Source organism: Cucurbita pepo, chromosome 20 (genome assembly GCF_057944985.1).
Source record: "Cucurbita pepo subsp. pepo isolate OVF chromosome 20, ASM5794498v1, whole genome shotgun sequence".
Classification (NCBI taxonomy): domain Eukaryota; kingdom Viridiplantae; phylum Streptophyta; class Magnoliopsida; order Cucurbitales; family Cucurbitaceae; genus Cucurbita; species Cucurbita pepo.
Genome location: NC_141817.1, coordinates 8,696,813 through 8,724,507, shown reverse-complemented (window position 1 = coordinate 8,724,507; position 27,695 = coordinate 8,696,813). Strand labels below are relative to the sequence as shown.

Sequence of the window (27,695 nt, the reverse complement as noted above, 5' to 3'; positions counted from 1 at the left end):
GAACATAGTAATTAATTTACTATAATTGATGTACTTAGAGTGCCTAAGATCCAAATTGTCTCTGCATGTGTTATAATAACATCATCACTTGAGTCACTATGATGATGCTTATAACTTTTTTGGTTGAACACTCGAGGATTAGACACTTTTTAAAATCAAGATTAAAGAAAAAAAGAAATAATATAAATTGATGGTCATGGTCACATATTGGCCACGGTGCCACAAAAGTTTGGACCATCGCATTGGCGGGAAACGGCACGGCCAAAGATCGTCTCACGCGCCTTCTTCACTGCTCGTCTTGCCTCTGTTCATAGTGTTTTCCCCGCCATTTCCATACACCTTCGATTTCCATTCTCTCACATTCTCCTCGCCGTAATTATTAACGAAATCAGTAGACCTTCATAAGTTCTTCGATTCTACGCCCATCATCTTCTCGCCGTGTATTTTCTTGACATCAGGGTTTAGGGTTTCGACCTTCAATTCTCAAATGGGGAGCAAGATCAACGACGAACTCGTATCCACAGTACGGTCCATCGTTGGTCCCGACTTCTCCTATATGGATGTTATCAGAGCTCTTCACTTGGCCAAAAACGACGTCACCGCCGCCATTAATATAATCTACGATACCCCTAGTTTTGGAACGAGGGATAAATCGCATGTTCATGAGAATTGTGATGATGTTCATGTTAGTTGCGTCTCGAGTTCTGAGAGCAAGGCTGTTGCCTCTACGCCGAAGCGGGTTTGTGATGAAGGCGCAGATTTCCCGTCGCATGAGGAGGAAAGTTCTACTCGGAGTCCGTGTAATGTTGGGGTCAAGAACGCCGTTATGGAAACCTCCAGTCCGTGTTCGAGTTCGATTGGGAGTGAGTGGTGGCTCGTTGGCTGGGCTGAAGTGGCTGGGCTGTCTACGTCTAAGGGAAGGAAGGTGAAGCCTGGTGACGAAGTGGTGTTCACATTTCCTTCAAGAAATGGATGTAAAACGCCTTCATCGGCTAAGGTTTCCGGGAAGGGAAAGCTCATGGCCAATTGTTCGGAGATCGTGAGGTTTTCTACAAAAGATTCAGGGGAGGTAATTAACAAAAGATTGTTTTTTTAAATATATGGGATTTTCTTCAAGTGGTCTACAATTAGAAGGCCTTTTTTTTTTAGCTTTCCCTTGGCTTAGACAGATGTGTTGTTATCATTCAGTGCCTTTTCCTCATTTTGTTAATGATATTCTCCTGTTCTTATCGTATAAAAATTTATGGGATTTTGGCAGATTGGTCGAATACCCAATGAATGGGCTCGATGCCTTCTTCCATTAGTGAGTGATAAAAAGGTAAGGATAGAGGGTTGGTGTAAATCTGCTCCAGAAGTGCTGGCCTTAATGGATACAATTCTTTTATCTGTAAGGTAAGCTTACTAACATCATCAGTATAATACGCATGTGTCGATACCAATATGAGCTCTAATTCATATGTTGTCTTGATTTTATTGTTAATTTACTTTGTCTGATTGACCAATAGTATAACAATTGGCATAAAAACACGTTTCTTGTTTCCTATGAGGTAAAACTGCCTGTTTATGATGTGGAGCTTTGATTAGCTTATAAAACTATATGTCCTTGGAATGCAGTGTATACATTAACAGTTCTTTGCTTCGTAAGCACCAGCAAACCTCTCTCAAGGCAGCTAGCAGTGCAGCTGCAGAGTCAGTTATTCATCCTCTCCCAACTTTGTTTCGGCTTCTTGGTTTAACATCTTTCAAGAAGGTGAGATCTCTTGTTCGCTGCAACAATCACTTTTTTAGATTCATATGTTTTTCTGTGATTTTAAGAGCAAAGTTGATGTGGTAGTGGATAGACTTGTTTGTGTAATGTGGATGTGTTAAATTACATAAATCTATACATGACACTTTTAAATGATGTAATGTGAATGAAATCAGGCTGAGTTTACTCCAGAGGACTTGAGTGGAAGAAAACAACTGTTGGACTCAAAGGTCTGAGCAGAATAACTTTGTCATATGATTCATAGCTGATTATATAAGATAGGTTTGTACTCAAGACATTTTAAACGGCAGGTTAGTTATAGTCTGCCATCCTCACTAGCGCGTACCTTGAAGAGGTGTTCTCAAAATGATAATGGGACTGAAAATGAAGAGTCTATCTCAGATATCGATCTTGAGAATATTGTTGGCGCTGGGAACACTTCAGAGCTGGAGGTAGCAATACTTTTGTTAGAATATTGTGAATTAGTGGAGTGCAGTTCAGACTAGTAATTTTTTTGAAATATGTTGTCCATAGGAAATGGATCCACCTAGTGCTCTGCTATGTGAACTTCGGCCCTACCAAAAGCAGGCTCTTCATTGGATGATCCATCTGGAGAAAGGAAAGTGCATGGATGAGGCTGCAACAACCCTTCATCCATGTTGGGAAGCTTATCGTCTATTAGACAAGTATGCTGGATTTTTTTTTTTTTTTTTTTTTTTTAGTTTCATGAGCTATAGTTCTCGTTAGTTGTGTATGTCCTGACTGTGTACTCTCTTTTAAAGGAGGGAGCTTGTCATCTATTTAAATGCTTTTTCTGGTGAAGCAACGACAGAGTTCCCAAGCACTCTTCAAATTGCCAGAGGAGGGGTACACTCTTAAATAATTAGCCTTTGCTGTAGTTACATTCGTGCTTGTGTTATTGGTTCTATTTTTGTTCTTACTGACACATAGGTTGATAATTACTGATGAAAGATTCTGGCTGATGCCATGGGCCTTGGGAAGACCATCATGACCATATCCCTTCTTCTTGCCCATTCAGAAAGAGGTGGAGTATCCAATAGTCAGCTGACATGTTCCTCAGTTGAAGGAGATGATGGAAGTATGGACCAATCTTTGAATCCTTTGAAGAAGGCTAAAATTACAGGTTTTGAGAAGTTGCAGAAGAGGAACACCTTAGCAAGCGGCGGCAATCTGATTATTTGTCCCATGTCCCTTCTAGGACAATGGAAGGTATTTATTCCTCTCTATCATTCGGCTGACACAAATTGTTTAAACTCCATACATCAATTCGTTCCATGTATCATGTTTAGTAAGATGGTTAATTGTATTTGAGAATTCCTTTCAATGGTTCTTTGTTTTTTAGGCAGAGATTGAAGCTCATGTGCGACCTGGATCTCTGTCTCTGTATGTTCATTATGGGCAAACTAGATCCAAGGATGCTAGAGGGTTGGCACAAAATGATGTTGTAGTCACTACCTATGGGGTTTTAGCCTCGGAATTTTCTGCACAGGTAGTTGCAAACTTTGTTATATGTTGGTAATTTCTGAACTCACATTTACTGGGTTGTGTTTTTATTTATTTATTTATTTTTATATGTGCTTGTAGAATGCTGAAGAAGGTGGACTTTATTCAGTTAGGTGGTTCAGAGTGGTTCTTGACGAGGCTCACACTATTAAGTCCTCTAAAAGCCAAGTATCCCTTGCTGCTACTGCATTAGCTGCTGACCGTCGCTGGTGTCTTACTGGTACTCCTATCCAGGTAACATTTATGTGAAATTCTTTGCCGTTTGATCTCTGGAACAGTTCCTTTTGTTCTATTTTACTTTTTTGCTTTTCGTGTGTACCGGGGTGGGGGGGGGGGGGGGGGGGGGGGGTGGTAATTTTGAAACAAAATGTCTCTCTTTGGAATTTCTGTTTTAAGAGCATACTGTAAGAAACCTATGGAAATTATGAATTATTTTCTATCTTGTCTTTTAGGTCAAAGTTAGAACCATATTTATTAAAGTAATATTAATATTGCATGCTGTAAAAAGTATTTATTTCTAGCAGTGGAATCAACAACTAAAGCTTCTCATAGAGCTTACTTGATAGCTTGCATTAAACTGTCAACTTTGTACTGTTTGTTCGTGTCTAATACCTAGTATTTTGGAGTCTTGGGCTCAACTGCCTTCAAGACAGTGCTATGTTTTCATTCTGGGTAACTTCTTGTTGTGAATTATCAATGCTAATGTCACTTATGGTTGCCTTCCATTAAATATATTGTCACAGAACAACCTGGAGGATATCTTCAGTCTTCTTCGATTTTTGCGGATTGAACCTTGGGGAAATTGGGCATGGTCAGTTACTATTGCATGTTTTGTGCATTTCAAATATTTCCACTTGATTATGCTGTATTGAATTATTTTTCAGCATGCTTTCATGTAGCATATCTTTTTTTTTTTTTTGAATCATTCAAATTTCCTTTCTGATCCAGGTGGAATAAAATCATTCAAAAACCATTTGAGGAAGGTGATGAGAGAGGGCTAAAATTGGTCCAATCCATCTTAAAGCCTATCATGCTTAGGAGGACTAAATATAGTAAGGATCGAGAAGGCAGGTTTGTTGCTGACTGATACTTGTCATTTGATTTATGCAAATGCACATTTTGTTCATAAGTTGTGGGTGTTGCAGGCCAATTTTAGTGCTTCCTCCAGCTGATGTTCAGGTGATGTACTGTGAACTTACAGATGCTGAAAAAGATTTCTATGAGGCACTCTTCAAGAGATCCAAGGTAACTTATGGGTGCTTGCGCACAGACTTCATGCTTGTTTTGTTTTAGTTATTTCCGTGCGTAATATGTTATCCAAATAATAGGTGAAATTTGACCAATTTGTTGAGCAAGGACGTGTCCTTCACAATTATGCATCGATATTGGAGTTACTCTTACGTCTTCGCCAATGTTGTGATCATCCCTTTCTTGTGATGAGGTGCTTTCCCTTCCCCTCTCTGTTCTATATCATTTTTCTTTTCCATTCCTGCACTTGTGTTGTGATTGCAATGACGCTGAAGCGTCTGGAAGCAGAGAATTTTGTCGGCCACTTGAACAAACATTTTGTAAGTTGTTTCAATATATACGTACAATCAACTGAATTTCATTAAGATAAGAAATATAAAAACATCCACGGAGTAAAAAGGGATTTCCAGTTGGTCAACAAAACCCAAGATATTACACAATTTCTTAAATTTGAGAACCCAAAAGTACAAGAAAATGAAAACATCTTTGTCCATGTTCGACTCTTGTATTCCTCTCTACCATATGGTCAACAAAAGAGTCGTTCAAGCGTTAATCCTGAACACCTATGTGTGCTGGCTTAACTTCTGACTCTTGATGACCTCTAAAGCACCAGAGTTGGCTAAACTACATTGTACCCAATCCCGTTTAAATGGATCTGAGTTCTTTTAGGAGTCTTTTCAAATGGATTACTACATGCATGTCATGATTGGTTCAAGTGTAAACTATCGAAAAATTTAATTTTAACCTTAAAATTGCCATGAACTTCAATATTCACAAATAATGCGAACATGGTAAAAGCATAGTTAAAAATAAGGTTTAGAAACTCTCGTAGTGGAGTCCAAAAGCCACAACACGACCGTACTATCCTATGGTTAGAAATATACTAAAATGTGGAAAACTATCTATCAATGACTTTATTTCCATGACCTCCTCAGCAGACGTTGTCAATCGTGCATGGGCCCCTTACCTTTACTTGGAGAAATGTTAAATATAGACTTAGTAAGTGACTCCACTGTTGAGGTTGAAAAATGTGATACTATATGTGTCATGACTGGTGAGATCTAATTTTTATGTTGAGGTTGAAAAATGCATTCACATACCACATGTGTCATGATTGGTGAGATCTAATTTTTATGATTGTTCCTTGGGCTCTACTTTCTTTTCCGGACCTAATACATAGTACTTCTTTATACATGGTTTATGCATGAACCCACTAGGCAGACTCATTAACTTACCCCTTAGACATGATTATAGGTTGGTGCACTCTCATGCGGGCGAAAACCAAATGAAAAAAAAGGAAAGGAACACAAGGTGTACATGTTCGTACATAACGTGTCGGAGAAGTAATCCATGTCATATGACATACATGCATGAGACCCCATATTAAAAATCATGATTCAATGAGATAGTGCACATCATACTTCAATGTTTATCATGACATAAATCTCTTATAAGACATACATATATATTCATTGTATTTCATTCATGCTTATCATACATAGTATCATGGTGTCTCACTAGTTCATTCATATATTATAACATAAGCAATAAACGTAATTAGGGCCACATGGTACGTGTTATTCATATATCAAACAATTTCAGGTGCTCCAGCCGTAAATTTACTTCTAGTTTTAGACTCAACTTGGTGCTTCTAAGTACATCCTAGTGGATTGTCCTAGGTTCAGTTTAACTGGAATTTAGTTTCACTTATGATATTTCATTCATTTAGAAAATTGAGTTTAGAGTCCATTCATGGAGCCAACCTAACTTGACTATCCTAAAAGCAGTTCTAAATAGTGTTGCATATTATTAATTGTCCAAAACAGTATCTATATTGATCTTTTCTAGCCTTAATTGTGTTAGAAACGATGGAACAATCCAAAATAGTTTAAACAAGTCAACCAAGCTAATTGAAGCCAAATCGAGCCGTTAAAATCGTCGGGAGATTTTTTTTTTTTCTTTTTTCAATTTGACTACTCATTGACATGGCTTCCCAGTGTTGAAGGAGTCTTCGCTACTCATTGACAAAGTCAATATGGAAAGGAAATCACCCTAAAATTGTGAAGTTTTTCCTTTGGAAAATAGTGCATAAAGCTATTAATGAAAATTTTCAAAGAAATGCCTACATGACTCTATTTCCAAATTGGTACCCATTATGTAAGAAAGACAACAAATCACAAAGCCACTTATACGATGCACGTTCGATCAAAATTTCTGGACAATGATTCTCAATATCTTCAGATCATCTCACTTTTCTTAGGGAGGTAATAGATTTATGGGACATAGGCTTAATTTACCACCTGTTCACAAATGCAAAGGTCCTACTATGTATTCACGAATGCCAAAGTCCTACTATGGAAAAATCTCATAATGGCTTTCTATGGGAATCGGTGGAAAGAAAGAGATTAAAGAGTATTCATGGGAAAGACATTGACTTATACAAAACTCTTCGACAATGCTGTTTACCACACTATATCTTGGTGTAACTTGTCTAATATTTTTTCTTCCTATAGTCATACCTAATTGGAAAAGTCTTTTGTAAACATCATGGATAATACATCCCTTTTGTATATTTTAAACATCAACAAAATTCTCTAGTTAAAAACACAAAACTATAATGGACTTTTTCACTGCTGTTTAGTGAATAACATAATCACTAGCATCGTTTGAATGCAAATATATGGAGGGTTCAAGTGGTGAAAAATTAAATGGCTCTTTCTGAGAAAGTTGTAAACTGGTTCCTGGCCATGGCATACTTTCTAGTTGCCTATCATTTGAGAGAATGCTAATTGGTGGTTTTGGTTTTGGTTTGTGCAGTCGAGGTGATACCCAAGAATATTCTGATCTAAATAAGCTAGCAAAGCGTTTTCTTAAAGGCACTCCAAACACACAGGTAGGAGAAGGTAGAGATCTGCCTTCTCATGCTTATGTCCAAAAAGTTATGGAAGAGCTTCGAAGCGGTGAACATGGAGAATGTCCAATATGTCTTGAAGTATTTGAAGATGCAGTATTGACACCATGTGCTCACCGTATGTGCCGGGAGTGCCTTTTGACAAGTTGGAGAAGCTCTTGTTCTGGTTTGTGTCCAGTTTGTAGGTACGTATCTTATTTTAGTGTATATGCATTTATTTTTATTTTGGTTTTCTTTTGACTTGCATGTCTCCACTTCATACTCAAGTGTTAACCCTATGATTTCTCAACAGGAAAGCAATCAATAGACAGGATCTTGTAACCGCTCCAACTGAGAATCGTTTTCAGATTGATATTGAGAAAAATTGGGTGGAATCATCCAAAGTTGTGGCTCTGATGAATGAACTTGAAACTATTCGTTTGTCAGGGTCAAAGAGTATTTTATTCAGCCAGTGGACTGCCTTTCTTGATCTTTTACAAGTTCCTCTCTCACGGTATGTCATCTTAAAGTTTCTTTTATGATGAGCTGACACATGGCTGTAATTGGATTGCTTTTGATTGGTACATATTGAAAACACTACCAACAAAGAGTGTTAGATGGTGGAGCATCCTCCTTGTAAAGGATTACAAAATGGAATACCAATTACAATAAAAGGAGGAAATGGCTAAGATTTCTTGTTATTTTTACTTCAGTTTATCTGCTATTAACTCCATGCAAGTGTAAGCTTTCTGATATGTAATGAAAGAACTGTCTAACAAAGCTTGTAACAACATCCATACATTGCCATTGGATGTAAAAAGATGTGAATAATGACAGTAGTAATGATTACTGCATAATATTATGATCATTTTCTTTTGATTTGAAGTAGTTAGGTGTGGTTATGCGGGAGTCTGAACCTTAATTATGCTAATACTCTTGGAATGAGTTGTACTAATCACGGATCAAAGTCATCATCCAGTCATTACTTGTTTATCAAATTTCTTTATCACATTCTATGGTTTCTTGTATCATTCTTTAATTTCCTGCCTGTAAGGTTTTTGTAATTACATTTCTTTTCATCATAGGAGTAATATTCCTTTTCTCCGTTTGGATGGGACTTTAAGTCAACAGCAGAGAGAAAAAGTACTAAAAGAGTTTTCAGAGGATAATGGAATTCTGGTATGCGATTTTATTTCTGCAGTTTAGTGTGGGAAGCTGTTTAATGAATTTTTTTCGGGATTGGTTATGACTTTAGGTGTTGTTGATGTCACTTAAGGCTGGTGGAGTTGGAATAAATTTGACAGCTGCTTCAAATGCCTTCGTATTGGTATGTCTAATGGATCAAACCATATAAGCCGATTGCTTCTTGATAGATGTTTTATAATACAAAGTGCTTCTTGGTTACAGTTTTATGAGCAAGCCAAAGATTCTATGGACCTTTTGTGCTAGTTGTCATTAACTGATCTAGTTTGCCTAAATGCTTTTGGAAGTTATTAACGTTTCTTCCTGTTTGATTCAAAACAATTGGGGAGCCTGCTTGTTATTTTGATTGAGGATTCTTACAACTCTTCATTTTTGGATTGGATTACCCACCCTCTTCGACTCATTCTTTTGTTGCTTCAATGCACTGTTTCTTATTTTAAAAGGAACACCAAATCTCTTTTCTTGTTCAGAAGCTTTAGGAAAAATCAGCACAAATGTCTGCATGGTTCTCAATTTTTGAAGATGTGTAATATGCGATTAATTATTTAGGGAAAAATATTGATCATCTCTTCGTGCATTGCCCTTCTGTAAGAACTTTATAAGGAACTTATTAGAGCCTATTACTGCTATTGGGTGTTCCCCAAAAGCCATTCAAAGTTTTTGTCTATTATCTAGCGGCCAAAAACTCAAATCGGATTTAGTTTTTCTTGAATCCATCCTTTAGCCTTCCTTTTGGAAACATGGAAAGATTGAAAGATATTTGGACTATGACTGTTGGTATTGATTCATATTTATTTTGTAGTTTCAATGGACTTCCACTATTTAAAGCTTTTCTAAAATTAATCTGTTCTTTATTTGCCCCCTCGTGGACGACTAGCAGCAACGTGAGAAAGAAATTTGCTATATGTGCATTATTTGCATCTATCATTATTTTCTAATTGTAATGCCATTTTGTTGAGCGTTTTAATACTTGCTGCTTAATGACATTACCTCTCTTTATCTAAACATGAAGTACCTGCTTGGTCAATTCATTCTTAACGAATTCAAAGAGAGCTTTGTAATTTGTTTAACAGTAATGGCAACATAATTGGTCTATGGTTTAAACAATGATTGTAGGACCCATGGTGGAATCCAGCAGTTGAAGAACAAGCAGTTATGCGCATTCATCGCATCGGGCAAACTAAGAGTGTGAAGATAAGACGTTTTATCGTGAAGGTGCAATCTCTTTTCTAACTTAAAGGAAACAATTTATTGAGTGTGATGCCTGCTCATAGACATTTAAACTTGAAAAGGATCTTAGCCCGTTAATATTTGTCAATATTTGTCCGTTAATATCCCACTTCGGTTGGGGAGGAGAATGAAACACCCTTTATAAGGGTGTGGAAACCTCTCCCTAACAGACGCGTTTTAAAAACTTTGAGGGGAAGCCTGAAAGGGAAAACCCAAAGAGGACAATATCTGCTAGCGGTGACTTTGGACCGTTACAAATGGTGAACGTGTCAACTAAGTTTGGCAGTTGCATTTAAACGTGACAATGTTGTTTGAAATGCAACTTTGCTTCTCAGGGTACTGTGGAGGAAAGAATGGAGGCAGTGCAAGCAAGAAAACAGCGATTAATTTCCGGTGCCTTAACAGATCAAGAAGTTCGAAGTGCAAGAATTGAAGAATTAAAGATGCTTTTTACTTGAGGCGGTTAATGAATCACAGATTTTCTTCACGCCCGTTGTTTTATAATGGGCTATCATATGGCTAAGGAAATGACCTCAGAAATGAGTCGGCTTAAGGCCATTTTTATGCAAGCCAACCGATTTTGTCTTCTGAGACCCAATGGGGGAGTCTGTACAATTTGGCGCTGTACTGTTTTTGTTTCTCTAACGAGTTTTTAGAGTAAAGGTAGACAGTTTTCTGTAAATTAATTGATTGTGTACAGTATTGGGAGTTTAGAGATGGGAATATTAATGGGTTAGAACACATAAGAATGATGTGTTTAGTGGATTGTATATTTAGGAATTTTGCAGACGGGAAGGGAAACAATTGCAATTATGTGTTACAAATTTTTTGGTCATACATCAATTTGTACCCAAACTTGGAGGTTGTAGTGATTAAAATTCCAAACTATACTTGTTTCCCTTGGGATATAATCCCCTTTGTGACCCAAACTTGGAGGACAACTGACACCTCAGGATAATCTCCTTTGTGACCATGCATCTTCCGAATGCTTTTTGATCTTGACTGATTGTTGGTTGGTGAACACTTCCATTTTTTAGTGATGGGGATCTACTGGACAACTATGTTAGCTTGGACAACTATGTTAGCTTGGGGTGGATTAACTTTATTGTTCTTTTGACTTTCTCAGCTTGCAATAGCAACAACAGTAAATGATTAGTATCTTGGGTGGAGGCATTACCTCATAAAATCAACTTTATTGTTCTTTTGACTTTCTCAACTTGCAATAGCAACAGTAAATGACTAGTATCTTGGGTGGAGGCACTACCTCATAAAATCTGTTAGGACAACTAATTGGTATGAAGTGTGGTGGTGTGACCTCTTATGTTTGTAAGCTACTAGGTTACATGCATGGTCCCACACCCCCACTCAAGATGGGTTTATAGGCAAAGGCCCTATTCAGGAGACCCCTGGTCATTTCCACTAGATAAGACACTTGGTAGACTTGGTCCTCGACATGCTACACTATCCTACCTAGGCTTGGTTTGACGATACTGCTTCGATACTCCAATCGTTTGGCAGAGCGTTGCTAGTGTTAAGAGCGTGCTAGAGGTGATAGGAGGTGGAGACTTTGGTGATACCTTTCATAATATTACCAGGTCTGTTAAGCTTACTTAGTTGTCATCTTTGTTGTGAAGGTTTATTAGGTTCTTAGGGCGTTTAGACGATTTAAATCTCATCTCACATTTCCAGGACAATCGAGACTAGCTTCGTGTAGCAAATCTAATTTACGGGAGCACTATGGTCTTGACTTCTGATTGTCATTCGCAATCCTAGGGTGCTCGATGTCACAACTTCACTGAGAGAAAGTAGGTTGTGACCCCCACATGCAAAATAGACAAGGGGCGACCATCAAATAGTGCCCATCGGGCCAAGATTGAGAAGTGACATGATGCAACCGAGGAGGACGGTGCATCATCCAATGCACAAAGAGTGTGCATTCAAGCCAAGTTGAGGCATACACAAGGTTTGAGAGAACGAGGCGACACGAGTGTCAAAGACAAGTTCGAAGAGGGCCAGATAGGGCCCCGAGTTATAACCTCAGAAGTTTAAGTTTCAATATGAGTTTCTCCATGCGACTCTGGAGTTAAGTTTGTCTGTATCAAAGATAAAAGCTCACTAAATTTGGTTCATTTGGATACTCGACAGATGATGCAGGGGGTCATATGTCCACTCACCAAAATGACGTCTATTCGAGACGGATTGAAAATGCCTCAAAATTTACTGTAAGGGGAGGCATGGTGTCAACTCTCCACCACTCTTGGGCTCTGTAGCCTAAGCGAGCTACCCTAATGGCACATATGTGTGTCACAGTGAGGGCGAACATTGTGAGACGAGTGTCTCAGACAACTTCCTTTGAAATGAGTTTTTCAAGGGCAGTAGCATTTGGCACGGGTGTGTTGGTATTCCGCCCCAGCCCATGTGTCGGAGGTTGGATCATGCACCCACTATCCGGTACAAAGTTTGTAAATGACATGACATGGGAATGGGAGGGCCAATGCCTCAATTGAATCTAGATGGATGGATGTTCGGGATGTCCTAATATTATGAACAACATGTGGGCCTGTTCTTGATGGCATAACCGAGTGAGCTGCGATGGCCGATAACATCCCTTGACTTGCGATGGCGTCAAGACATGTGGGTCATGATAATTAGGAACCAAGATAATGTAGGATGCGACGTTGTATTGAGAGACCTTGACCCCAAGTAGAGGTAAGGTCGAGGCGAGTGACTTGGCCTAATGTAGAGGCAAGTCGATTGTGTCGCAAATAATTGAACATGTATGTGCAGGCAGTGTGTGACCGAACAAGCTTGAATTCCACATAAGTGATGTTCGGTGGGTGAAGACAAAACTCGTCTATGGTCCTATGAAGCCACAAAGTCGGGGCGAAAAATGTATATGGAGCTTGAGTTCTCCTCAAGGCTGGTTGTGAGCATGTCAAGATCATGACACTTCACGGTTGAAAAAGTACGACTGTGACACTCAACCTACTAAAAATGTATTGACCTAGGTCAACGTAAAACCACTCTAACCCTAGTGTTCTAATCTTAACTTAATTCTTTCACGCATGTTTTGTCAGAGAGATACTCCTATTGGTCATCCAAAGCATGAAATTTATTATCTAAACATTCATGCAAGCTCAATCATCGGAGCACAAATCACAATATTCTATCCTTCTTTCTAACACAACAGAAAGAATTAAAAATAGCATGCATCTCAAAATTTCACCCAGGGGCATTTTCATAATATACGCTGCATTCTCATAAAAAAATTATCCTTCTAAGTCCAAATGTAACAACCCGCTTTTTTTTTTTCGAGGAACTCGAGAAATAAGTCGTTACCTTTCTTACTAGGAAATGACAAAAAGTGCGTAAAATTTAAAACTTTCGAACATGCATACACATAAGGAAATTCAGTTCATCACATCAACATCTGACAACTCTCCACAATACCGACACTCCACACTACATACACACAAAGGGACATAACACAGGAAATTCATAAAACCTAACTATACCAATGAAACGAAAAGAGTTCGGTAAGAAAACATATCAATGAGACACATGACACTAGCCCCAAAACTCCATACCCCCCAGCTCGTGTGCAACTCTACCCCGATCGTTCCATTAGGCCTCGTCTGAAAGAAAACAAAGTAGCAAGGATGAGTATATACTATATACCCAGTAAGCAGCCTGCTGAAGGTTCATATTGGGTTTTTAAGTCTTATTGATCTTGCTTATGTATTTGTCATTTATTTTTTGTGGGGGTTTTAACCCCCGTGTGGGTGCCCCTGGGCTACCCCCCTTAGGTTCTTCTCGTTCTAGTTTTCTCTTGGTTCATGGTCCTATATGGTCCTCCAGCCCTCGGAATTTCTCATAAGTTCTCTAGGTCACTAGGCTAAATGTCTCTACTAGTATCTCTTCATCATCATCAAGTCTCAATGACCTCGAGGAGCGACCTCGATATTCAAGGTTCACGCATTTTAGGAAACGACCAACTCTCAAATGTACCACCGTGGACCCCTGTCACTCATGATAGGTTCGCTAATAGGAAATTAACTGGCAAACTTCCCATAAGTCTCCACAAGGTACCATCAACAATAAAATGATCAGTTCTATAGTACGCGGACCCTTGACAATCGAGTCAAGTTCACGATTAGATGTTAGTTGGCGAACCCCTAATCGTCCCCGGATAACTGCTAACTCATATACATGAACAATAAATCTCGACCAACTCTAATGTACCAATGTGGACCCCTGTCACTCGTGACAGGTTCACTAATAAGAAATTAACTGGCAAACTTCCCATAAGTCCCCACAAGGTACCATCAACAATAAAATGGCCAGTTCTATAGTTACGCGGACCCTTGACAATCGAGTCAAGTTCACGATTAGAGGTTAGTTGGCGAACCCCTAATCGTCCCCGGATAACTGCTAACTCATATACATGAACAATAAATCTCGACCAACTCTAATGTACCAATGTGGACCCCTGCCACTCGTGACACGTTCATTAATAAGAAATTAACTGGCAAACTTCCTATAAGTCCCCACAAGGTACCATCAACAATAAAATGGCCAGTTCTATAGTTACGCGGACCCTTGACAATCGAGTCAAGTTCACGATTAGAGGTTAGTTGGCGAACCCCTAAACGTCCCCGCTAAACTGCTAATGTCATATACATGAACAGTAATCCTCGACCAACTCTAATGTACCAACGTGGACCCCTGTCTCTCGTGACAGGTTCACTTAAAGGAAACTAACTGGCAAACTTCCTATAAGTCCCCATAAGGTACCGTCAACAATCAAATAGCCAGTTCTATGGTTAGTTGGCGAACCCCTAAACTCCTCGAATAATATCTACGTTAGAAAAACAGGAATACGGGTGAAAGCGGTGCCAAAATTGGAGTCAAAACGGATAATTAATCGAAGAGGGCTCGGCTCAGTAAGACCGCACTGGGCCGGCTGTCGCAGGCTGGCCCGTACTGAGTGCAAGCCCTTGATGGGCCGCGCGTCCGTGCCGAGCTGGGCGGGGGAAGAAGAGGGCAGCTTCTTCTACCCCGATTCCTCCCTTCTCTCTCTCTCTCTCTTCTTTTTTTTTTCCTTCTTACCTCTGCGACCGACCGCAACTGTTCATTCTTTCTCTCTTCTTTTCCCCCTTTTTTTTTATTTTTCTTCCGTCTCCCTCCACGAATCTTCCGACAATCACCGTCCTTGAACTTCGTAGATCTAGACGAAACTCCGATCTTCTGTCTCCCTCCGTTCACACACGATCAAGGCTTCCGGCGTTCCCAGGTGCAAGGCTTCCCGCTGAATGGTGTCCTTCCACCCGGCTCGACCCCCCTTAAATCCTTGACTGTCCTCTTCTCTTTCTTTCTTTCGTTTTTTTTTAATTTCTTTTTTTTGTAAAGTGGCCTCGAAAATCATCAGGTGGTCATTTCGCCGCCAAAATTCTGACGCACGGCCGGTGGCGTCAATGTATCATAACCTCTGCCACACGTTTCCCCTCTTTCCCCTTTTTATTTATTTATTTATTTTATATACTTACTTGGGGTTCTACAAATCATTCCCCCCTTCGAGGACTTTCGTCCCCGATAGTTCCTTGTTCTTGAAATAATTCAGGGTACTGCGTTCTCATATCGCTCTCTTGTTCCCAAGTTGCTTCCTCAAGCCGATGATTACCCCATTGCACCTTCACCAGGCTAATTTCTCTGTTTCGCAAGGTCTTTACACATCTCGATAGAATCCTCGTGGGGTATTCCTCGTAACTCATATCTTCTCGAAGGGGTAGTGGTTCAAAATCAATCACGTGTGAGGGGTCGGCGGTATACTTCCTAAGCATGGATATGGAACACGTTATGGACAGCAGTGAGAGCTGGCGGCAACGCCAATCTGTATGCGACTGGGCCTATTCGTTCTAGGATCTCAAATGGACCTATGAATCGAGGGCTAAGTTTTCCTCTTCTTCCGAATCTCGATACTCCTCTTATCGGGGCAACCTTGAGGAACACGTGATCTCCCACCTCGAATTCGAGATCTTTTCTTCTGGCATCGGCGTAGGTCTTTTGTCTGCTCTGTGCAGTCTGAATTCTCATTCTGATCTTCTGCACGGCCTCATTTGTCCTTTGTACCAACTCAGGCCCTAATAACTGTTGATTCCCCACCTCCTGCCAAAACACTGGCGATCGACACCTCCTGCCATACAAAGCTTCAAAAAGTGTCATTCTGATCGTTGCCTAGTAACTGTTGTTATATGCAAATTCTACCAAATGTAGGTGTTCATCCCAGCTACCCGCAAAATCCAAGACACAAGCTCTCAACATGTCTTCTAGGATTTGATTCAACCGTTCTGTTTGTCCATCAGTCTGAGGGTGGAACGCTGTGCTGAACTTACACTAAGTACTTAGTGCCCTCTGTAAGCTCTTCCAAAATTTTGAGGTAAATCGAGTATCTCGATCTGACACTATAGACAAAGGCACGCTGTGTAGCCTAATTATCTCCTCAAGATATAATTGAGCCCACTTGTCTATTGAATACGTCGCCTTCCCGGGTATGAAGTGTGCCGACTTTGTCAGCCTGTCAATAATGACCCAAATCACCGTGAAGCCCTTCCTCGTCTTAGGCAATCCTGAAATGAAGTCCATTGCCACATCTTCCCACTTCCACTGTGGGATACTCAAAGGTTGTAACAATCCCGAGGGCTTCTATCTCGGCGCCTTTACCTGCTGACAAGTCAGACACCTAGTTACATATTCCGCCACATCCCTCTTCATGTTGGGCCACCAGTAGCATGTTTTCAAATCTTGGTACATCTTGGTGCTGCCTGGATGTACCGTAAATGGTGAGTGGTGGGCCTCTGTCAACAATTCTTCCTTCAGTTCATCGTTGTCCGGGACACATAGCCTATCGTTCCATAGGAGACTGTCATCAGAGGTCAACGAAAATCCTTCAGTCCTTATAGACCCCAATTGCTCATAAACCTTTGAGAGGTAGGTATCCTCCTTTTGTGCCGTTATGATACGTTCCCTCAAGGTGGGTTGAACGATCAACTGGGCCAATCGCGCCGTCGCCCCTTTGACCATCACGACAATTTCAGCCCTCTCCATGTCGGTTTGGATCTCGGTCTGCCTCGTTAATAGCGCCAACACGTGAGCTGTCTTCCTGCTCAATGCGTCCGCGACTACGTTAGCCTTACCGGGATGGTATAGTATGTCCACATCGTAGTCTTTAACTAACTCCAACCACCTCCTTTGTCTCATATTAAGCTCTTTCTGGGTGAATAGATACTTGAGGCTCTTGTGGTCCGTGTAGATCTTGATCTTTTCTCCGTACAAGTAGTGCCTCCAAATCTTTAGGGTGAAAACCACAGCTGCTAATTCCAAGTCATGTGTTGGGTAGTTCTTCTCATATTCTTTTAATTGTCGGGATGCATAAGCGATCACCCTACCATTTTGCATCAGTACGCAGCCTAGTCCTCTACCTGATGCATCGTTGTAGATTACGAAGTTTCCAGTACCATAAGGCACCGTAAGCACTGGTGCTGACACCAGCCTCTCCTTTAACTCCACGAAACTTCTCTCACAAGTCCGATTCTCACATAAAAGGCTGCCCTTTCCGGGTTAGTTTGGTCAAGGCGGGTGCAATCTTAGCAAAATCTTGAATGAAACGACGATAATAGCCAGCTAGTCCCAAGAAACTGCGTACCTCGGTGGCAGTGGTCGGACGAGGCCATTCCATTACTGCCTTGACTTTAGTTGGATCCACCGCTATTCCTTCCCTTGACACCACATGACCTAAGAAGGCAACTTCCTGAAGCTAGAACTCACATTTTGAAAATTTTGCAAACAGTCTGTTCACTCTTAGTGTAGTCAATACTGTCCTCAAGTGACACTCGTGTTCTATGTCAGATTTGGAATAAATCAGGATATCATCAATGAATACTATAACGAATGTGTCAAGGAAGTCCTTAAATATCCTATTCATCAGATCCATGAATACAGTGGGGGCGTTTGTTAGTCCAAAGGACATTATTGTAAACTCGTAGTGCCCGTAGCGAGTCCTAAAGGCTGTCTTGGGTATATCTTCATCCCTAATTCTCAACTGGTGGTACCCTGAGCGCAGGTCAATCTTTGAGAACATCGTTGCTCCCTGCAGTTGGTCAAATAGATTGTCTATTCGCGGCAACGGGTACTTATTTTTCACAGTGACTCTATTCAATTCTCTGTAGTCAATGCACAGCCGCATCGAACCATCTTTCTTCTTCACAAACAACACTGGGCCCCCCAGGGGGATACACTCGGTCGTATGAAGCCTTGTTTCAACAATTCCTGCAACTGCTCCTTAAGTTCCTTAAGTTCTGCCGGTGCCATCCTATACGGAGTTTTTGAGATCGGCCTAGTCCCAGGCTCTAGTTCGATGCTAAAATCGACTACCCTCCTAGGTGGTAGCCCTGACAACTCCTCAGGAAAAACATCTAGGAACTTGTTCACAATTGGGACCGTGGAGATGTCTCCATTTGTGTATCTGACATCTACCACACTAGTCAATAACCCCCACGCTCCGCGGTTCATTAATCTCTTTGCCTTCACCGCAGATATCACCTTAGGTATATTTTGGGACTTTGTGCCCTTAAATTTGAAACTATCTCCGGATGGCGGCTGAAAAAGTACTTCTCCTGAATGGCAATCAATGCAGGCATAGTTTCCATTCCCAAGATGACGTCGAAGTCAACCATGTCTATGACTATTAACGTCACCTCAAACTGGCGTTCTGCTACAACTATCGTTCCCTCACTAACTTTCTCCTCCGCCAACATCATCGTGCCAGCTGGAGTAGACACCGCTGGGCTATACCCTAAAGGCTCTATCCCTATATGTGCTTGTCTAACGAACGTAGTAGATATAAAAGAATGGGTTGCTCCAGAATCAAACAAGGCAAATGCGAAATAGCCAAGTATTGGGAGTGTACCTGTCACCACATTTCCTGCATCTGCGGCTTGACGAGCTGTAGTAGCGTGAGCCATGGCTCGAGTCTACACTTGCCCACCTCGGTTCCCCTGGTTTGACCCCGAAGGTCGATCGACATTAGCCTTCTTCTTATGAGGACAGTCGGCCATTCGGTGCCCACTCTTCCCACAGTTGAAACAAGCTCCCGAACCTGCCATACACTCACCATCGTGGTCCCTGCCACAATGCCCACATTTTGGTCTATCAATGGCTAAAGGTGGTTGTCAGTTAAACTGTCCTCGTGGTGCTCGCTGTTGGTCAAATTGCCTCCGCACAGCTTGTTGTTGGGGCCTGGAAGGGTTTAAGTCAAACCTTCTTTTGGAACCTTATTGATGGTTAGGCACCTTGGCGTTTTGGCGGTTGGCATTGTCGATGACAGTGGCCACCCTAAACGCTATAGTGTAGTTGCTCGTCATATGGGCCGATACTTGCCCCTGAATGTCCCAGTTCAGGCCATTGACGAATCTCTCGGTCTTGGCCTCCTCCGTAGGAATGATGTGTGGGGCGAACCGAGACAATCGAGCAAACTCATGCTCATATTCCTCCACGGTCATTTCCCCTTGCTTCAATTGTATAAACTCTTCTTGCCTTTGAAACCTGACACTCCTGGGATAATATTTTCGAAAGAATGCCTCACGAAACTGTTCCCATGTTACTGGTTCGCCCACATTCTCAAAAGAACGAAGTCAACCATGTCTATGACTATTAACGTCACCTCAAACTGGCGTTCTGCTACAACTATCGTTCCCTCACTAACTTTCTCCTCCGCCAACATCATCGTGCCAGCTGGAGTAGACACCGCTGGGCTATACCCTAAAGGCTCTATCCCTATATGTGCTTGTCTAACGAACGTAGTAGATATAAAAGAATGGGTTGCTCCAGAATCAAAACAAGGCAAATGCGAAATAGCCAAGTATTGGGAGTGTACCTGTCACCACATTTCCTGCATCTGCGGCTTGACGAGCTGTAGTAGCGTGAGCCATGGCTCGAGTCTACACCTGCCCACCTCGGTTCCCCTGGTTTGACCCCGAAGGTCGATCGACATTAGCCTTCTTCTTATGAGGACAGTCGGCCATTCGGTGCCCACTCTTCCCACAGTTGAAACAAGCTCCCGAACCTGCCATACACTCACCATCGTGGTCCCTGCCACAATGCCCACATTTTGGTCTATCAATGGCTAAAGGTGGTTGTCAGTTAAACTGTCCTCGTGGTGCTCGCTGTTGGTCAAATTGCCTCCGCACAGCTTGTTGTTGGGGCCTGGAAGGGTTTAAGTCAAACCTTCTTTTGGAACCTTATTGATGGTTAGGCACCTTGGCGTTTTGGCGGTTGGCATTGTCGATGACAGTGGCCACCCTAAACGCTATAGTGTAGTTGCTCGTCATATGGGCCGATACTTGCCCCTGAATGTCCCAGTTCAGGCCATTGACGAATCTCTCGGTCTTGGCCTCCTCCGTAGGAATGATGTGTGGGGCGAACCGAGACAATCGAGCAAACTCATGCTCATATTCCTCCACGGTCATTTCCCCTTGCTTCAATTGTATAAACTCTTCTTGCCTTTGAAACCTGACACTCCTGGGATAATATTTTCGAAAGAATGCCTCACGAAACTGTTCCCATGTTACTGGTTCGCCCACATTCTCAAAAGAACGAAGGATAGACTCCCACCAGAAATGAGCTCGGTCCTTTAGCATGTAGGTTGCACAATGGACTTTATGGGTGTCAGGACAGTTCATGTACTTGAAAGCTGACTTGATGGCCTCCAACCAACCCTCGGCCGCCTCAGTGTCTAGGGCTCGCCCCCCAAATTGTGGGGGGTCATACTTCTTAAAGTCCCGCAGGTAGCGAGACTCTTCAGATGTGAACTGGTCCCTATGTCCTTGCCCTGATCGATTCGTCAATACTGCATCCACAATATTAGTCACCTGGCTGGTCATGGTAGTCTGCAATAAGTTTTGCAGCTCCTCAACCGACATCGTCACCATATTGCGCTGTGGTGGTGTCGCCGTGTCTGGCGGCGGAACCTGAGTTTCCTCTATTTCAGGCGTCTCTTGGGGGGAAACATTTGTTTCATGTGCCCTCCTTCCTCCCGTGCGACGCCCGGTAACACCACCTCTAGTTTTAGGAGCCATTTCTGTCAATTACAAATCTCAGGTTAGATTCGCATCCCATCTTTCAATATCCTCATTTAAACGATATTACGTACATTAGTCAGTTCAGTTCTCTAAGGTATCTTGATTATTTATGTTATAACTGCTTACCAGACCGTGGCGAGGCTTAGTCGAGCTGGGCTATGGAGAACTCTAAGACTCTCTCTCTAAACAGTCTACAGAACCTAACAACCTAGAGCTCTGATACCAATCTGTAACACCCGCTTTTTTTTTTTCGAGGAACTCGAGAAATAAGTCGTTACTTTTCTTACTAGGAAATGACGAAAAGTGCGTAAAATTTAAAACTTTCGAACATGCATACACATAAGGAAATTCAGTTCATCCACATCAACATCTAACAACTCTCCACAATACCGACACTCCACACTACGTACACACAAAGGGACATAACACAGGAAATTCATAAAACCTAACTATACCAATGAAACGAAAAGAGTTCGGTAAGAAAACATATCAATGAGACACATGACACTAGCCCCAAAACTCCATACCCCCCAGCTCGTGTGCACCTCTACCCCAATCGTTCCATTAGGCCTCGTCTGAAAGAAAACAAAGTAGCAAGGATGAGTATATACTATATACCCAGTAAGCAGCCTGCTGAAGGTTCATATTGGGTTTTTAAGTCTTATTGATCTTGCTTATGTATTTGTCATTTATTTTCTGTGGGGGTTTAACCCCCGTGTAGGTGCCCCTGGGCTACCCCCCTTAGGTTCTTCTCGTTCTAGTTTTCTCTTGGTTCATGGTCCTATCTGGTCCTCCAGCCCTCGGAATTTCTCATAAGTTCTCTAGGTCACTAGGCTAAATGTCTCTACTAGTATCTCTTCATCATCATAAAGTCTCAATGACCTCGAGGAGCGACCTCGATATTCAAGGTTCACGCATTTTAGGAAACGACCAACTCTCAAATGTACCACCGTGGACCCCTGTCACTCGTGACAGGTTCGCTAATAGGAAACTTCCCATAAGTCCCCACAAGGTACCATCAACAATAAAATGATCAATTCTATAGTACGCGACCCTTGACAATCGAGTCAAGTTCACGATTAGAGGTTAGTTGGCGAACCCCTAATCGTCCCCGGATAACTGCTAACTCATATACATGAACAATAAATCTCGACCAACTCTAATGTACCAATGTGGACCCCTGTCACTCGTGACAGGTTCACTAATAAGAAATTAACTGGCAAACTTCCCATAAGTCCCCACAAGGTACCATCAACAATAAAATGGCCAGTTCTATAGTTACGCGGACCCTTGACAATCGAGTCAAGTTCACGATTAGAGGTTAGTTGGCGAACCCCTAATCGTCCCCGGATAACTGCTAACTCATATACATGCATAATAAATCTCGACCAACTCTAATGTACCAATGTGGACCCCTGCCACTCGTGACACGTTCACTAATAAGAAATTAACTGGCAAACTTCCTAAAAGTCCCCACAAGGTACCATCAACAATAAAATGGCCAGTTCTATAGTTACGCGGACCCTTGACAATCGAGTCAAGTTTGTTAGTTTATTTAATCTTGTATTAACTGTAATTCATTTTATTTACTGTTTGTATTTCAAATTATGTCAGTTGAGGGAAGTTATTAGCGGTTAAGGGGAGTTATTAGCAGTTAGTGTGGCTATTCTGTCTATATATATGTACTATGTAACAAGTTGAATTATAAGTAAGTTGGTTTATTGTCTCTCTTAGTTGTATAAGTGTTTTTTGACAATTGGTATCAGAGCTTGGTTATATGCCAAAGATCATGCCGAGAAATAATAACAACACTGGAGAGAGAGGAGAGTCGTCGAAGTCTGCAACAAAGGAAGGTCTGGTAACACTCCAATACCTGACGTTATCGAGAACCAACTACTCAGCATGGGCTATGAAGATGAATGTCTATTTGCGTGCTCAAGGGGTGTGGGACGCAATCGAATCAACTGAGCCTCTGGATAGTCTTGATGAAAGGAAGGATCAAATGGCCTTAGCAGCTATCTATCAAGCAATCCCTGAGGAGATGTTGTTTTTGTTAGCAGAGAAAGAGACAGCAAAGGAAGCATGGCAGGCACTAAAAACTATTCATCTCGGTGCTGAACGTGTAAAGGAGGCAAAGATCCAAACTCTGAAGATTGAGTTTGAAATTATGAATATGAAGGAGTCCGAGACTATTGATGATTATGCAGCAAGGTTGACAGAAGTTGTTAATAAAATAAGTACTTTTGGAGACAAGTTTGAAGAGGCATACTTGGTGAAAAAATTCCTCCGCTCAGTACCTCCTAAGTTTCTTCATATCACATCGGCAATAGAGCAATTTGCCGATTTAAAGGTGATGACCATGGAGGAAGTCATCGGCCGTCTTAAAGCATATGAGGAATGGATCGGTGGCAACAAAGAGAATGCTGAGCATGTCTTATTGACTCAAAGAGAATGGAAAGAGAAAGAACGTAGCGACAATGGAGGCCATAGTCGAGGGCGAGGTCGCAGTGGTCGCTGGAGAGGGAGAGGTAATGGACGTGGAAACGACTCGTTTCATCAAAAGAAGAAGGCTGACAAGAGCAAGGTAAGATGCTACAATTGTCAAGGCCTAGGCCACTATGCCTCAGAATGTCGGAAGGTGAAGTGCTATAATTGTCAAAAGATTGGCCATTATGCATCCGACTGTAGATAGAAAAAATGGGAGGATCAGGCGCACTTGGCTGAGACGCAAAGTGATGAGGATGAGCCAGCCTTACTTATGACACAAGTTTGTGAGGTCCGAACTCTCGGTTCACCAGAGTTGACGGAAATGGCTCTTTATGAAGAGAAGGTTGTCCCGGAAGAAATTGAGAAGAAAAACAACATTTGGTTCCTAGATACGGGAGCCAGCAATCATATGACTGGTTGTCGAAGTTCGCACTTGGCTGAGACGCAAAGTGATGAGGATGAGCCAGCCTTACTTACGGCACAAGTTTGTGAGGTCCGAACTCTCGGTTCACTAGAGTTGACGGAAATGGCTCTTTATGAAGAGAAGGTTGTCCCGGAAGAAATTGAGAAGAAAAACAACATTTGGTTCCTAGATACGGGAGCCAGCAATCATATGACTGGTTGTCGAAGTTGGTTCTCAAAATTGAACGAGTCAGTGATCAGCACGGTGAAGTTCGGAGATGGATCACTTGTAGAGATAAAAGGACGTGGAGATGTGAAGGCTGCGTCTGTGAAAAAAATAGAGAAGATGATCGATGAGGAGAAAATTGATGGCTCTGTGAAGATTGAATCGGAGGAAAAAACAGAGAAGCGAGAAGAGAAGAAGAGCGATGGCGAGAAAATCGTTGGCGGTGTGAAGTTTGAATCCGAGGAGAAGAGCTATGGCGTTGTGGCGGAGGTCCAGAATGTGGCAACGGAGGTAGCGAAAGTAAAGGAGATAAAAGAGAAGGACTATGACGGCGAGAAGAAGGAGAAGGAGGACGGAAACAATGGCGGTGCTATTGAAAAACAGGTCGCCGGAGAAACGAAAGCAGAGAAGGAGAAGGAGGCCATTGTTTCCGGCAGTGCAATTGAAGTAGCACAGGTAATTAAACCTGTTGAGGAAAAGTTGTTGGCCGGACAAGTAGAACAAGTAATTAAAACTGTCAATGAAAAGCAGTTGCCCATTGAAACGAAGACAGAGAAGAAGGAAGGCGGCGATAATGGCGGTAGCGGTAGCGTTGAACAAGTAATCAAACTGGTGAAAGGAACTATTGATATCGAATGTCATTATGTGAGGCAAAGCAAGTAGAAAGAAACAATTGCATGGGAATCCAATTACATAGACTTCAAAGAAACAAAAGATGGTGGCACTTTCATCCTGTGAAGCGGAGTATATTGCAGGAACTTCAGCTGCTTGTCAAGGAATATGATTAGGACGTTTACTGAAAGAATTGGTTTGAAGAAGGTAAGAATGTGAAGATCGAAATACAAGATTAAGGGGATGATTTGTTAGTTTATTTAATCTTGTATTAACCGTAATTCATTTTATTTACTGTTTGTATTTCAAATTATGTCCGTTGAGGGAAGTTATTAGCGGTTAAGGGTAGTTATTAGCGGTTAAGGGTAGTTATTAGCGGTTAAGGGGAGTTATTAGCAGTTAGTGTGACTATTCTGTCTACATATATGTATTGTGTAACAAGTTGAATTATGAGTAAGTTGGTTTATTGTCTCTCTTAGTTGTATGAGTGTTTTCTGACAAAGTTCACGATTAGAGGTTAGTTGGCGAACTCCTAAACGTCCCCTGCTTAACTGCTAATGTCATATACATGAACAGTAATCCTCGACCAACTCTAATGTACCAACGTGGACCCCTGTCTCTCGTGACAGGTTCACTTAAAGGAAACTAACTGGCAAACTTCCTATAAGTCCCCATAAGGTACCGTCAACAATCAAATAGCCAGTTCTATGGTTACGCGGACCCCTGACAATCGAGTCAGGTTTACTGGTAGAGGTTAGTTGGCAAACCCCTAAACGTCCCCGCTTAACCGCTAATACTGTAACATGCGTGACGGAGGCATAACTTAATCATCTAATCATGGAAAGCTAGTCATGAATCTCAGTTCACAAGGTGGTTACATACGCATTTCAGTAAAGTTTCAGCGAACATGCATAATCACTTTCAACATGTATCATCTCACTCCTTCTATGTTCAACTTCTATACATACTTCTTGTACCATAATTTCATGCATACTAAGAGCGTAGCTAAATCCAAAGTTCCGAGGTGCCACTTACCTGGGCAGCGTGATGTTTTCTTTTTTTTTTTGTTCGACAGGAGTTCCAAAGTTTGTCAAACTCCTCAAATAATATCTACGTTAGAAAAACAGGAATACGGGTGAAAGCGGTGCCAAAATCGGAGTCAAAATGGATAATTATTCGAAAAGGGCTCGGCTCAATAAGACCGCACTGGGCCGGTTGTCGCAGGCTGGCCTGTACTGAGCGCAAGCCCTTGATGGGCCGCGCGCCCGTGTCGGGTTGGGCTGTGCGGGGGAAGAAGAGGGCAGCTTCTTCTTCCCCGATTCCTCCCTTCTCTCTCTCTCTCTTCTCTCTTCTTTTTTTTCCTTCTTACCTCTGCGACCGACTGCAATTGTTCCTTCTTTCTCTCTTCTTTCCCCCCCCCCCCCTTTTTTTTTTTCTTTTTCTTCCGTCTCCCTCCACGACTCTTCCGACAATCACCGTCCTTGAACTTCGTAGATCTAGACGAAACTCCGATCTTCTGTCTCCCTCCGTTCACACACGATCAAGGCTTCCGGCGTTCCCAGGTGCAAGGCTTCCCGTTGAATGGTGTCCTTCCACCCGGCTCGACCCCCCTTAAATCCTTGTCTGTCCTCTTCTCTTTCTTTCTTTCGTTTTTTTTTAATTTCTTTTTTTTGTAAAGTGGCCTCGAAAATCATCAGGTGGTCATTTCGCCGCCAAAATTCTGACGCACGGCCGGCGGCGTCAGTGTACCATAACCTCTGCCACACGTTTCTCCTCTTTCCCCTTTTTATTTATTTATTATTTTATATACTTACTTGGGGTTCTACACCTAACCATGCATATTCTAACTATATAAGGTAAGATATGTCACATGCTAGCATGTCTTAGTGATCCATACAAGTATTACTTAGGGAAAATTCGAATGACTACTTGGATGTCGCGTGCCTTCCTAAGCTCACTTTTCTGCTTGTAAGGGGCTCCAAAATTCTTTTAATTTTTGTGGTAGGTCCTAACCAAGTTAAAATAAGGTAGCAATGAAATCGGAGAAAAGAAGTAGTCGAACGGGCAAAAATAACCTCACACACTAGCCCACTTGCCTCCATGTAGCGCCCATGCACGAGAAGCTCACACACTCAGGAGAGGAAACTCGTGCTCATGGTGCGACACGTGGCACACTTGGATTGGCGACTTTAAGTTCCATGGTGTGTATTCTAGCCCTGCTCCCGTTAGAATTTCCACAATTACTTAATGTTGACTCGTGGTGTGCTCAACTTGGATTCTTTGTCCCCTTATCCTCAGGTTCAAGACACATTGTAAATATATTTTAATAATTAGTTATGAGTATATCTGAGATATTTTGGGAGTTAGTAGAATATTTACGCATTGGAGATATATTTTAATAATTAGTTAGGAGTATATATATGAGATATTTTGGGAGTTGTTAGTAGTATATTTTATCTTACGATTAATGGGTTGAGAGTTGTTAGTAGTATATTTTATCTTACATGATTAATCGTATATTTTATTTATTTACAAGATTTAGTTAGTTATATATTTTTCGTATTAGTTGATAGTTTGTATCCAATTTAAACGGAGTAAACATGAATGAAGATCAATTCTATTTCTATTTCTCATTCTTAACATAATCTCCATTCATGTGAAATTCTTCATTTATTTTTGAGGAGATGGGGCGGAGATTCTTTGCAGAAAATTTGCAAAGTTCGAGTTTTTCGAGAAACCGATAATATAATTTAACTAAAGGGAGTCTCCTACTCCCTTCTCCATTCAAGACATGCCTCGGAAGTTAAATAAACATCTATACTAGCGATTGCTTGACTTTGTGTTGGATGGTGACTTGTTAGGTGTTGTGCATATATTCTCAATTTCATTGTGAATTATGGTTTGAACGATGTGCGGAGTCAATGACTATAGTTCATAACGTTATTAGATTTTCTCGTACTTGATTGGCTAAATTTAAGAAGTGTAATGAAG

At 41.5% G+C, this 27,695-nt stretch overlaps 1 protein-coding gene across 1 annotated transcript; it reads left to right on the top strand.

Moving 5' to 3' along the window:
- The first annotated feature begins 220 nt into the window (after nt 1-220).
- Nucleotides 221-10,741, top strand: RAD5 (DNA/RNA helicase protein). Its single transcript, XM_023663210.2, has 20 exons — nt 221-1,069; nt 1,259-1,392; nt 1,615-1,750; nt 1,924-1,977; nt 2,059-2,199; nt 2,282-2,433; nt 2,530-2,614; nt 2,720-2,977; nt 3,111-3,257; nt 3,353-3,505; nt 4,015-4,082; nt 4,220-4,342; nt 4,417-4,516; nt 4,600-4,712; nt 7,337-7,615; nt 7,723-7,923; nt 8,495-8,588; nt 8,665-8,736; nt 9,729-9,827; nt 10,178-10,741. The coding sequence occupies exons 1-20, from the start codon at nt 488-490 to the stop codon at nt 10,298-10,300; spliced, it is 3,114 nt and encodes a 1,037-aa protein (XP_023518978.2). The 5' UTR covers nt 221-487; the 3' UTR covers nt 10,301-10,741.
- The last annotated feature ends 16,954 nt before the right edge of the window (nt 10,742-27,695 follow it).

What these genes read in the sequence shown, in the direction of transcription:
- RAD5 (XM_023663210.2), top strand. Translation starts at nt 488, where the DNA reads ATGGGGAGCAAGATCAACGACGAACTCGTATCCACAGTACGGTCCATC. An exon ending in CATCCCTTTCTTGTGATGAG is followed by an intron (nt 4,713 to 7,336) that starts GTGCTTTCCCTT and finishes TGGTTTGTGCAG; the next exon opens with TCGAGGTGATACCCAAGAAT. An exon ending in CTTCAAATGCCTTCGTATTG is followed by an intron (nt 8,737 to 9,728) that starts GTATGTCTAATG and finishes CAATGATTGTAG; the next exon opens with GACCCATGGTGGAATCCAGC.